This window comes from Elaeis guineensis, chromosome 7, assembly GCF_000442705.2.
Source record: "Elaeis guineensis isolate ETL-2024a chromosome 7, EG11, whole genome shotgun sequence".
Classification (NCBI taxonomy): Eukaryota; Viridiplantae; Streptophyta; class Magnoliopsida; order Arecales; family Arecaceae; genus Elaeis; species Elaeis guineensis.
The window spans coordinates 30,571,878-30,584,681 of NC_025999.2; the positions used below are offsets into that span (position 1 = coordinate 30,571,878).

Consider the following 12,804-nt stretch of genomic DNA (forward strand, 5'->3'; position numbering starts at 1 on the left):
TGATTTTAAACCTAAGCTTTGATACCACTCTATCACATTCTATTGATCGTACACAAAGTTTTGATATTACTTCATAGTCCCTAATGATCTTAAACTTAAGCTCTGATACTCCTTTGTCATGCTCCGAACCTAACACCCGGATCGGATATGTGATGGCCACACACTCCTTAGGACAAGCCTTAAAGAATATGCAAGACCAAAAATAATTCATTACAACCTCAACATCTATGATATCTAATTTTCATAATAATTAGTAAAACTTGCATAATTATAAATTAAATTCTTTCAATCCTCTGATCGGATATCAATGACACTCTATCCATGCATCTGCTCACTCGCAAATCCAAACTATAGTCAATCATGAGCATCCTGTAACTCTGAGAAGAAAAAAGAAATGGAGGGGTATGAGCTTTACAGCTCAATAAGAATATCACATATCACATCAGTATAATAATATAATTTCAAAATAAAGATAAGCAATAAAATATAAAATTTTATATTCAATATCCAGAATACTGTAAACATCCATAAATTATCTGTCTTGTCGAAAGAGATGCATCATCATATACGTTAATAGGTGAAACACTTTTATTTAGTATTAGTTTCATATCTTGTCTTCTATTTTTCTTTTCATAATCACATGATCTTTAACTTTTTTCTTTCTGGCTCTGGACTAACCAAGATTATGCCTTAGTCTCCATCCAATCAAATTTTCACTCATAAGCCTTTCAAGGCTATCCTAGACATGAGTTCTTGGTTGGCTGTCCCACATATGAAAGCCTGTGGGGAGTTATCCCAGGCATGAGCTCCTAGCGGACTGTCCAGTATGAGCTTCTAGCCGACTGATCTACGTATAAGCACGTGGAGGCTGTCCCAGGCATAAACTCCTGGCAGACTGTTTCAGGCATAAGCTCCTGGCGGGCTATTCCACATGATGAGGCTAGTCCAAACCAAATCTTTTTTTCATTAAATTATAATACGTTGACTTTATTAATCAATTTTAATTTACAGTGTGATCAAGACAAATATATCATACCCATATAATCATGCCATTAATCACTGATACATATATATTGACATAATATACTCATGCTTAAAATTATATAAGCAAATAATAGTATCTTAAACATAACAAATTCATCAATCATAAATTCAATGATGTAAAATCAATGATACAAGACCAATATTAAAATAGTATATATAATGATGATCATGTACAGAGATTCTTTTCTTTATCGATGACTGATCTAAATACAGAAATTGATGAGCTCCTTAATCTACAAATCCAAAATCAAGATATTTTGCTCGATATCTTCTTGTACAATAATTATATCTCTATATGATTAGGGTTAAATATAAAAATTATGTATAATTAAGGATAGAAAAATTATGAAAATATCCTAAAGTCACAAGTTTAGGACATCTTCTAGGATCAACCAATTGATCTTGATTACGTAGGAATCTGGATCCTCCACTGATCCATAAGATTTCTTAAAAAGAGAAGAAAATTATGAAGAGAGATAAAATTTTAGAGAGAGAAAGTAGAGACAGTGGAGAGAGATCTTTGTATCCTTCAGAAGAGGCAATCATGATTGAGATCATCAGAGATCATATCAAAATGACTCAATATGGATTAACTATAATCAGATGCTATAAAGTTCGAATAAGGATCAGGCTAGGATCCAACTTGCTGCATGAATTTCGAAGCGATTTCAAATCATCTTATTTTCATCTCAAGTTTGTCCTAGGTTCCGTTATGCAATTAGAGAAAGAAAGAGAGAGAATAGAAAGACCCTAGAGAGAGAAGAAAGAGAGACAATAGAGAGAGAAAATCTTTTTTCCTCTCTTTTTTTGTTCTTTTTCTTTTCTTCTCTTCTTCTTCTTTTTCTTTTCTTTTCTTCTTTCTCTTTTTTTTTTGGCTGGCCGAACAGAGGAGGGACACGAGGGGGGGAAGGCTTGGGGCTCGTGCTCCGACGAGGTACGATGGTACGGTCAGAGGTCCGATAGCGACGACCGACGGTGGTGGAGCCAGAGATGGCTGGCGGCAAGGTTCGGCCAGCGAGAAATTAGAAAAAAATAAAAAAAAATAGGGAAGTTGGAGGCCGGCCACCTCCCATGGTGGCGACCCTTCGAAGCCGGTGCTGATGGCCCCAATCCTCGACGACCACGGCAAGGCCGCGTTTGATGACTACAATTGGTCCAACAACTACAGTCGGTTCGGTGAGAGGAAGGAAAAGGCAAAGAAAATAGGGAACGGCTTTCTCCACGGAATCCAATGGCCACTTAGATGGTAGAGGCATCAAAGAGACTAGGAACAAGAAGAGAAAAGAGAGGAAGAGGCCATACATTGTCTCTTTCTGATGAAAACCAACGACAACTTGCCAGAAATACATAAATAAAAATAAAAAAATCGATTGATTTCGCCAGCGATTTGATTGGAGATTGGGTTGTTAAGCTAAAGGAGGAGTGTTGTGGCCTATTTATAACCAAGATCTAGAGCTCGGTTGAGCCCTAGATCTCCTGATCCTTGCCAAGTTAAGGGAGAGGAGGCCGACTCCCAGCAGGAGTTCTCCTCTTTCGATTTTTTTTTTCTTTTTTTTTTTCAAGTGGGTTTCAAAAATTTGGGCTTGGTCCGGGCTTAAATGGGCTGCGTTATTATAATAATGATGGTGATAAAGACCAAATGGCATCTCTCTCGCATTTTTAATTTTAATTTTATATTTTTTTAAATTTTTTTGGGAACAAGCTGAGTCTCTCTTCAATCGTAGGGAGGTTCTGGACATGATGTCCTTGTTTTTAACCATAATGAACCAGTGGAGACTTGCGAAACACAAAAAGGTCCTCAAATTTCTTTCCCTTGACCCAATTGACCAACCACAACACCGAGGTAAGCCGTTTGAACTCCCGCCACAACTTTTTCTTGCACCCACTACTAACTACTCGGGACTAAAAGAGCTCCCACCCTCCCATCAACTCCTCTCCCAACCACCAGAGGAAGCTTCAAACCCACTCTGAACTCCCATCAACTCCTCCCATCAACTACTTAAATAGCCGTTCTCACAAACTGAGTAATGTGCATCGTTCTTCTTCATATGAATCATGGCTGGTTCTGTCTCAGCGACATGGGTGGTGGGCGAGAAGGTCTCTTGGTACTGTACTCTGTTCTTGGCTCTCCTGCTACTAATGGGCTGTTGTGATCCAGGTGAAGAAGACTCACCAGCATGGAGATATCAGAAGATAAATGACCGGCCTTGCGATGAGATTTATGTGGTCAGTGAAGGAGAGACCCTTCACACAATTAGTGACAAATGTGGTGATCCTTTTATTTTGGAAGAGAATCCCCACATCGAAGACCCCGATGATGTTTTTCCTGGTCTCATCATCAAAATCAGTCCAATGTCGAGTAAAAAATTTCCGCATCCTTAGAGCCATTTCACAAGCTTCTTTGCTCTCTGTGTTCCAATTAATTACCTCAAATCTTAAACTTTTTAAGCTGTCAACCAAAATTGTTAATTCCATGGAAACTAGTATAGATGTATGTATGCATATGTTGAGCTTCATGAATCCTTCATTTGTTCATATTTTTGCTTGGGGCGAATTATCAGTCAACACATGTTCTACAAATATCTTGTACATCTTCAAATGGCTTGGCATGTATCACAAAATAACAATACGACAGCATCTTCTTCTCTGGTCAGAGTGGAGAAGATGATCTACAAATATTTCTATGACATGAACTTTTATTGTTGCAATAGATAACAAGGAGAAGAGGAAAGATCGAAGATATAGAGCTTCGCTTGCAATGTAATTTGGTATTTTTATGACAGTTTACTTGCACACATATTTTAGCACACCCGGGATGTGAACGCGATAGAAGTAGTCCTTCCAGTCGATGCTCTTGGGATCGAAATTCAACGAAGTAGCCACGACATTGTCCTTCATCATGGTCATCCTTAGCCTTTCCAAGTTGATGTCGTCGAAGCTTCACCAACAAACAAAGTGCAGATCAGCTCAAGTTATTGGTTACATAAATAATCATGGACTTTAAGTATTGATGTTGGAGAATAGCATGGTCATGCTAATACTGTTGTGGTCGGAGATTCAACATTTTCACCGAAACATTAAATGTATTTGCGCTTGCAGTTTCTCACTCTCGTTTGAAAAAAAAAAAAACAGAAAAATAGTATTCATCAGGAGGTCAAGTGATTCTGTCTTCTATCTCCATCAAAAAGAAAAAAAGAAAAAAAAATGGAAGTAATGCAGACAATGCAGGACGCAGAAAAAGATTAATATTCCTTGTGTCAATGGATGATAATGTCATTATGGTGGTGGTATCCTGTCCCTCTGATAGAAATAAAATGCGGAAATATTCTGATTGAAGCATTGTACTCAATAAAAAGAAAATGTCGAAAAAGAAGAAGAAAAATTGGGAGCCACCAAGCATACCATCCCTTGAAGAAGGCGTATGGAGAATAAAGATCAACAAGATGCATCATAAAATCAAACTTCCGGCGTAGCTCCTTGTAACGTTTGTCAAACAACCGACAGAATGCCAGATTAACCAGGCGCAGTCCCTAATCAGGAGAAGCCAAAGGTACATGAGGATATTGATGTTAAACATAAGCACTATGAGATCAAATACTAAGATCTTATTATGACACTTCAAATTGAATCTAAAGAATAGGTCGAATAGAAATAATTCAAATACCACAATCTGCAAACAGAATGCAAAACAAATTGATGCAAAATCCTAAAGAGAGGGTATGATGTACTGACTTCCAATGGCAGCCTGTATCGGAGGGTCACGTATGTCTGGAAGCCGGACATTGTTCTGAAGATGGAAAGCCTCTTTGTCTTTATGGTTCTTCCATCTTTTCCTACCCGAGGGTTCTCGAGGAAGTAACGGAACCCACATTGCTCCAGAGTGGCATATGTGACTGGATTGCTCACCCCAGAGCTTATATGGTAGATGAATTCTGATCGCTGATTTAGGTGAGCTGTCATGGTCACAATCATAGCATTCGCCACCATGTCTCCAGGGACCTGCATTAGAATCCAATGCTCTGCATTTAGCATTGCAACCTTGCTTAAAGTTGATTGGCATGCAGAATACGAACAACTGCAGTGCTAGGCCTTTTTTTTTTTGGGGTGTGTGTGTGAGGAGAGAGAGAGAGAGAGAGGAAATGGGCCTAAGATCAAATTCAATGAGGAGTGGGGAAGGAACACAAGAGAGGGGGGAAGAAGGACACATTAAGGTGTGAACAACCAAATATTACAGCCAAGTGATCTTGAAGAAAGGCCATAATAGCTTGTCTTGAGCTCTCTGTGAAACAACGGACGTGGAGTCCTTCAAAAGACAGCATGTCTTAGTATGAAGTGCTTCCAAGCTCTCAACCTTGTCTCTGAAGATCCGCCCATTTTATTCCAAGCAGTGTTAGTATTTTATTCTCTTGTAATTATAATTTTCCCTGCAAGCTTAGAGAATACAGAGCTGGAAACTTGTACCTACAAGTCCTATCCCATAGTTCCTTCCTTCTTTTCATGAAACAAGCAGTTTCCCATCTAGATGGATGGGATTCCAGTCAAAGAAAGATCCATCAAAATATGATAAATTTAATGATCAAATCTCAATTGATGTTAATCCTTTATAAATTGGTGCCCAATAATAGGAAAAGATGGTTTAGGGTGAGAGAATAAGTTTGGCAGGAAGAAAAGAATACAAGGTTTCTCATGAAACTATATTCCTCTTTGAGCCAAAAACTAGAAGCCAGATAAGCATAACGAGAAACATAATTTGGAACTTACCAGGTCCGCAATCAATTCAGGTTCTCCAAAAAAGCATGAGAGCTTTCCCTTTGCATAACCAATGATCAGGATATCAATGGTCCTGCACCAAAACTTAAAATCCTGTTAATCCTATTCTATCGCTGCTTTCTATGGTCAGATTATGACTAGGTGTTACAATAATCTCAATGCAAGGTCCAATCACGTGCTCTTCATATATATAAAATATGTCTACCTTGATCCTTCAATCCAACCAGGCAGTGGTTCCTTGTAAATGCTTGTTATAATAGTTGGGCGCAGTATAACAAGAGGCAATTCTCCTCTCAAGTGCCCAAGCAACATCTCCCCCAATGCCTTTGTGTAAACATAGGTGTTTGGCCATCCAAAAAACCTAGCCCTGTAAGATGAGAATGAAGAAATGAGAAAAAACCACAACTTTTTCAAATAAAGTACAACAGAGAATAAAGAGGAGGATTTCCTCACTTTCTCCAAAAGAAGATGTCTTTCTTCTTTTTCTTTTTTTTAGGAGAAAGATGGGAATACCTAAACAATTTGTTTTAGAAAAGGAAAGTATGGATTTAAGATGTCTTAGAGTTTGGGCTTTTGGTGCAATGGTAAGATTGCTCCGTTGTGATCTGGATGTTATAAGTTTTGTACGTGGAAACAACCTCTTGGCGTGCGGGGATAAGACTGTATATATTTCACCCTCTCTCCAGATCCTAGAGTGGTGGGAGTCTCGTGCATTGTAGTTCCCTTCTTTTTATGGATTTAAGATATCTTAGAAACTATTAGCTGGATTGAGGATGAGTTACGGAACCTCTTCATGCCCATTTCCTTCATGGCTGTAGTTTCATCATCCTCCACTGATCTGTTGGCACGGAGTTCCCTCTTTTTTTCTTCTACTAACATTAGCTCTGCTTCGATGTCCAAGTAGGAGTTCTCCTTGAGTGTTTCACCCATACGGAATGCCGTCTCTAATATTAGTCCTTCTTTCATGCCAGCTACAAAAGCTGAAAACAAACAATGCAGTGGTGAGGCTGACAACAGCTGAGCTGGTTCTTGGAAATTAACGCTGCAGTGATTTTGTGGCGCATGCTAAGTAATGTGACACATAGATGCTATAAACGTTTAGTATTCTGTTAAGTATCTTTTTATTTTGGTTAGGATTTTTATCTGTATATTTTGCTTGTACATAGATCTGTTCTTGTCACAACATCATATGCTTATATTGGTTATCCATAATAAATTGTGGAGCTAAAATTTATCCAACCTCCAATACCGACTTTGCTCCTAATTTGTTGGTATGACGTACCAGAGGAAACATGGAGGAGCATTTCAAGTTTTACACATTTCTTTGCAAATTCCAAAACATGCTTAGCTCCAATGACGTTGATATCCAAAGCCACATCATATCTGCAAGAGATTAAGGTTATCATTATTATACACTCGCTAGTAATCTTTGGTGCTCCTAAAATAACTAAGTCAATTTCTTGAGATCTAATGTCTGAGGTCTTTCATCAGTTTTAGCAAACGGAATGAATTTTTTAACCTCTCATCGAAGGCGGTGGTTGCGGCAACATTGACGACGATGTCAATTTTCTTCCGGAGTTCTTCTATGAGATCAGAGTCCCTTATCCCTAGGTTCTCATGAATGATGTCTCCTGCTACAGGAAACAGCTTCTCTGCAATAAATGACTGAAAACCATTTCCATGGCCTTCTTTCAAAATCTTAAATAACTCCTTCCCTATCACCTGGAGAATGAGGCAGATGAGATTATTGACCTTTAAGACAAGAAAGCAAAATGAGCAATGCTTAATTATTTGGTGCATTCCTTTTGCTTATTCGGCATTAGAACATAAAAATATATAGAGATCTGACTCTCACATGCTCTTTGAAAAATAATATATTTCTGTGAAAGAAGAGGGTGATCCATATAACTAATTATTAATTGGAACTTTAATATATTGGGTATTCTGACTAGTTGGAGGATCTTAGAAGTGGAAAACAATCAAGCATATATCCAAATATCTTTGCTAAACCAAGTTATTAATCGAAACTTTATTCATTTGATTTTAGTCGAGTTCACTCTTAAAATAAAAACAAGATTTAGAAAAGATATGTGGCCTAATCCAAATTGAACAACATCGATCATACCAACAGTTTTTGTTGAACTTCTAAAGCATCATATAAACTTCTCTTATAGCACATCCTTGCCATTATATAAACTTTTAGACATATGCAAACACAAAATCCCCACTCCTTTTGTTGTACTCCAACTACAAATTTGAACATGTAGCTCGAGTTTGGAAACTTATCTAATCTTAAGGTTGCAGCCTACTCTGCAGCAATAACTGCCTTTCTATCTCTGTTACTACGTTCCTTCTTGTTTTGCTCCCATATTATCTCTACATTTACCTTTATGACAGTGCCTGAACAAACGAACTACCATCTTGAGTTTCCTCCATTTTCATCATTTTTATTACCTACCCTAGAAGTTTAACAGGTCACTACTAAATGCATACCTCTTAAGTTCCTTTTTTCTCTCTAGGCAATGATTAATGTAGGAACAGAAAAGATTTCGAAGTAATTACCAAACACAACTCCCTGCCTATAGGCACCTGATATGGATGAGATGTCAGAGTCTAGGGCCCGCCATGTCATAAATTAAAGTTAACTTCTGCTGGGTTTTATGCTAGTATAACCTGCTCATATAAATAAATTCATCCATTTGTCTTGAAGCATACTAGTAAACCTCAATCACCTCGACAGAGACAGCTGCTTGTAAGACCAAAAAATATTATATAACAACACAGTGAAAAACCAGCAAAACCTAAAGCACTTCGATGAGTAGAGTTAGAGGAGGAGGAGGAGAGGGTGCACCTCAGTCTGCACACGATGCATGGCGGACGTGGTATCGATGGCTCTTACTAGTAGGAAGAGCTTCTTAACATTGGGTTGGACCCTAAGCACTTTCTCCACAAAAACTTCAAGCACAGAACAAGAGAAAAGGAAGATTATAAAGCTCCATAAAAGTCATTACCATGCAAGAAACTTTCTCAAAATCCCCATGCGAGGAATATTAATAAAGTTATAGAGATCCCTACTCTTTGCTAAGAAGCCAGTACACCCAGTAACCAGGAGGTTCTTATCCTTCAAACGCTCTAGAATTCCACCAGCTTCCATATTAGAGAGAGTTGAGCTAGGTTTTGTGTGTTGTTTGTAGGCGTCTGTGCGGAGAGAAAGGGGGGATCGCAGAGAGAGAGAGCGAGGGAGGGAGGATTCTGATACTAGAGGAATGTTTCGTGTGAGTATATATGGTGGTTTAGACAAGGCACGAGAAAGAAGAGCGCTGGCGTGCACGAAAGAAGGCAGTCATATTCAAAGACAAGGCGGCTATAAATATAGATAAGTTGGTAGGTTTTTGTTGAATTGGCTGCCACATGGTCTTTCCATAGCCACGGTGAACGCTAGGCTGCTCTGAGCCGCTTGCCAGCTTCATCTTCTACCATTTGACTGGGTGTCGGTGCAACTTTGCTATTCTTGTGCTCGCTTTGCTTCTTTTTGATTTTATTAGCTCTATTGCAAAGCAGTAAAAATTTTCACTCGGACGTTGGATGCAATAAAGTCCAACCTAGATTTATAATAAAATAAGTCCGACAGAAATCGTCTATCATAAGTAGTCTGTATTTCTTGTATTTGTCTACATGTTGATCAACTACCGCCCTAACCTAATTTTTTTCAGAAACGTGTATCGACCGCATGAGAATGTTTCATCGTTGCATCATTTTATATAAGAATCACAATACTTGGGTGCATCGTTTTATAAATTTTGGGGTCTAAATATATATATTATCAACATTCCAAGATTAGACTTGCGATCGGCTGATCTTAACCAAAATAACTATGGTCTCTTTCTTTATCATGATCCACATGTACAAGCTACTAACCCCTCTCAACATTCTAAAAAAGATTTTCTCCATTAATTTTAGCTTTACAATATTTCTCGAAAGTTCACGAAAGTTCACTGACAGTTGTTACTGTTCGGCTTTGATAGCGCCGCATCGGGGATGGGCTAGGTTGATTTTCTGGTGGGTTGCAGCTGCCTTCCACAATGGTCAGACATATAAGAAAAGCCCGCTCATTGGAGTATGTCCGGTGGGAGACTCTCCGATAGCTAAGTCAGCCAGAGTTTATGGAACAGATAAAGGAGAAAGAATAATGAGAGGAAGTGCAGAAGGAGAGCTTTGGATCCGGTACTGGACTTGTCTCTCTCCACCTTTACTTGAGGTCTCCTTTTTTACCTCTTTAAATAGAGATGGAGTTGTAGGTTGTTGCACCGGAGCCGTGTAGGCCATCTAAAGCTTGCTAGGCCATGATATGACGAGCCGTTGAGGGTCACTCGAGCCTGCAGTGCCACGATCTAACAAGTTGTTGTGTCAGCTACCACCCCATGTCCGGGGTTGTTAGTTGATAGCTAGTTATGCTCGCAGGCCAGGTTGGTTAGTCATGGACATCAGTCGTAGGCTACGCTTGCATTTGAAAAGTTACTGGAAAGCTTCATGGGCTATGTGTACAATTAAGTAGGTTGGCAGTCTAAAGTCGGAGCAGGGCCACAACCTTACCCCAGGTGCACTTGCATCTGCACGGCATGTGAGGTGTGTCCCCTCACTGTCGGTTGGTTCCTGACCTTGGGTTGGTGACGGGCCGAGATGGTGGTCGGGCGTGGGCCAACATCGCAGTGCTACCTGGCCCTGAGCGAATGGGTGTTTCATGGGCATCCGAGCATGGTTCCCCTTTTTCATGGCATCGGTGGGCTACTGACCATGGCCTAGAGAAAGGAGATGGGATTCGATAATCATGCAGCTCCTATAATAGTTACTCCCCCTTTCGAGTCTAAAGTGGTTTTCCTGCTTTGGGCAAAGGGAGCAGCTGGCCGTCGATTATCAATCCAATTTTCTCCTTAGAATGCTCATAATGGATAGAATCTTAGAAGTTCTAGCTAGCATGCCACAATATCGGATGCATATTGGCCTCATACTGCATCCCACTAGTCGTCGAAAGTGGTTCGCTTCGTGAATCATGCAGTAAAAGGCCACCCAATCTGAGAGGCCTTGGGGTGCCTTGGGATGTGTGGCTTTTAATATTGACATTCCCAGAGGTGGCAGTTTGTTGGAGGGGATAATTGGGGCTCTTTTTCCTAAGAGGCATAGTCTTTAAGGCCTCTCCGGTGGTGATGCTTGGTGCGTAGCCAGGGGAGGTGGGAAAGTATGCCCCTGGCAGCCCTCTTCTATAAATAGAGGGGTCATGTAGTCTAGGCAGAGCTCGCCCAATCCATTTTCCACGATGCTGCCATGGTGCCGCTCTACTGGCCATTCAAGGGCCGCCAGTATTTACCTTTCGCTGGAGGTTTTTTCCCCACCTCCTATCCTGCCATAGGGTGCCTAAAGGGGTTATGCCTATGGGCATTTTCCTTTGGCATGAGAGGTGTTGAAAAATCTTATCGCTTTAGCTGTGGGATAATGATGGTATCGCCTTGGTTGCACCATTAACATTTCAATCAACCCAACTGTAGTCGGAGGTGGAGTTTCTATTGTTGAAGTTTCATCTCCCTAGTGTTGGCTTGGTTGTGGGTGCAACAAGCTGTGCCAGCCGTTGGTTCAAGCAAGGAGCGAGCGATAGTCCAAGGGTTCCTTTTGCATTGTACTCTATGGAAAGATGTTGAACTTTTTTATGGGATAATCCTTCGCTTTCCTTGAACATGCTTTTCGGCCCTTCTTGAAGGAGTATCGGGGAGATGGATGTCATGCCATCCCCAACATCCTTCGATGGGGGACTGGTAGGCTTGGAGACCACTTCTCCATGCACTTACTGAAGTCTGAGGATGTTGACCAAAGCCAAGGATGTCGATCGAGCCTGAGTCTCTTGTATTTTTTCCTCATTTCTTGTTATCATGAACTATATCCAAATGGATTTGACTTGTAAGAAATTTTTTATGAAATAAATAGACTCTGATATTTTAAATAAGTAATTCATGTTTGATGTTATTTGTGTCCCTGACCTTGGGGATTGGGCTCTTTGGTTTGCACCACATGATCATAGATTTGGTGGGTTGAACTTTGGGTAGGGCGAGGGCCCCTCACCTCGGCGAGGGCTTGAGGTTTCTGTTCCTATAGTCATTGTAAGTTTGGTGGTTTTCAACTGACCTCAAGTAGAAGGTCCCACCTTCATTGAGGTGTAGCGGATCTGTCTATTAGTTGTGGTCGTATTTAGGCATTGACTGATGAGACTTCACTTGGGGGCATGCTATCATCTCCATTGTCTGGGGCCTTCATCTGACAAGAGCGAGCATGGATGGACTGATTAGACTTTGAGGACTTCCTCAATACCTTCCTCAAATTGAATTTTCTCAGTATAGATTCAAGATTATGAGTTTGAAAATGCTTCCTAATCAACCGATTGCCCCTCACTCTTGATCTCAAGGCGATCTGATCGGATCTAAGCGAAAGGAGTGGTCTTATCGTTATGTTGATTCAAGCTTTCACTTTTCATCGGAGGGCCACCTTTTCAATTACATTGCATTTATTGTAGCCTTGGAAAAAGGCATCAAGGTGTTTTGTCATTTCGTGAGTCATGCGGTTGCAATAATGGTGGAGTAAATCGAAGAGTTGTGCCACCCTTACCTCGATCGATTCGATGGTTTGAGGAATCATGCTTGAAACAACCATGATCCCCATGTGTTGGCACAAAGTTGGTGATGCTTTGCTCTTGCGGATCCCATCTGACATGATGTGATCATGGGCCAGGTGTGGTGAAGAGTCAGGAGATGTGACGGCACAGATGACGTAATGTGTCAACATTTGCAATGGAGTGGGAGGGTTGAGGTTTTAATCATGGCCATCCGTGGTTAATATTTATAGTTGCACTGTACTTTGCCTATCACTTTCTTCTTTTCTTACTGAAGCTTGCCTAGTGCAGTCGAAGGAGAGGGCCTTTGTTTCTTCTTTTCCAAACTTGCCATA

General features: G+C 40.3%; 1 protein-coding gene across 1 annotated transcript; it reads right to left on the bottom strand.

Annotated features, from left to right (window-relative positions):
- Positions 1-3,550: 3,550 nt before the first annotated feature.
- Positions 3,551-9,145, bottom strand: LOC105061386 (probable fatty acyl-CoA reductase 4). The gene is made up of 10 exons (XM_010945410.3): positions 8,890-9,145; positions 8,666-8,769; positions 7,334-7,536; positions 7,097-7,197; positions 6,602-6,794; positions 6,020-6,181; positions 5,806-5,887; positions 4,777-5,043; positions 4,447-4,574; positions 3,551-3,982 (listed from the first exon to the last, which is right to left on the bottom strand). Exons 1-10 carry the CDS (start codon positions 8,966-8,968, stop codon positions 3,829-3,831), a joined length of 1,473 nt encoding a protein of 490 aa, XP_010943712.2. The 5' UTR covers positions 8,969-9,145; the 3' UTR covers positions 3,551-3,828.
- Between the last annotated feature and the right edge of the window lie 3,659 nt (positions 9,146-12,804).

Excerpts from the sequence above, each read along its gene's own strand:
- LOC105061386 (XM_010945410.3), bottom strand. The coding sequence starts at position 8,968 with ATGGAAGCTGGTGGAATTCTAGAGCGTTTGAAGGATAAGAACCTCCTG. Across the intron at positions 7,198-7,333 it reads ACCACCGCCTTCGATGAGAG|ATATGATGTGGCTTTGGATA; the intron begins GTTAAAAAATTC and ends AATCTCTTGCAG. Across the intron at positions 6,182-6,601 it reads AAGGAAATGGGCATGAAGAG|GGCTAGGTTTTTTGGATGGC; the intron begins GTTCCGTAACTC and ends CTCATCTTACAG.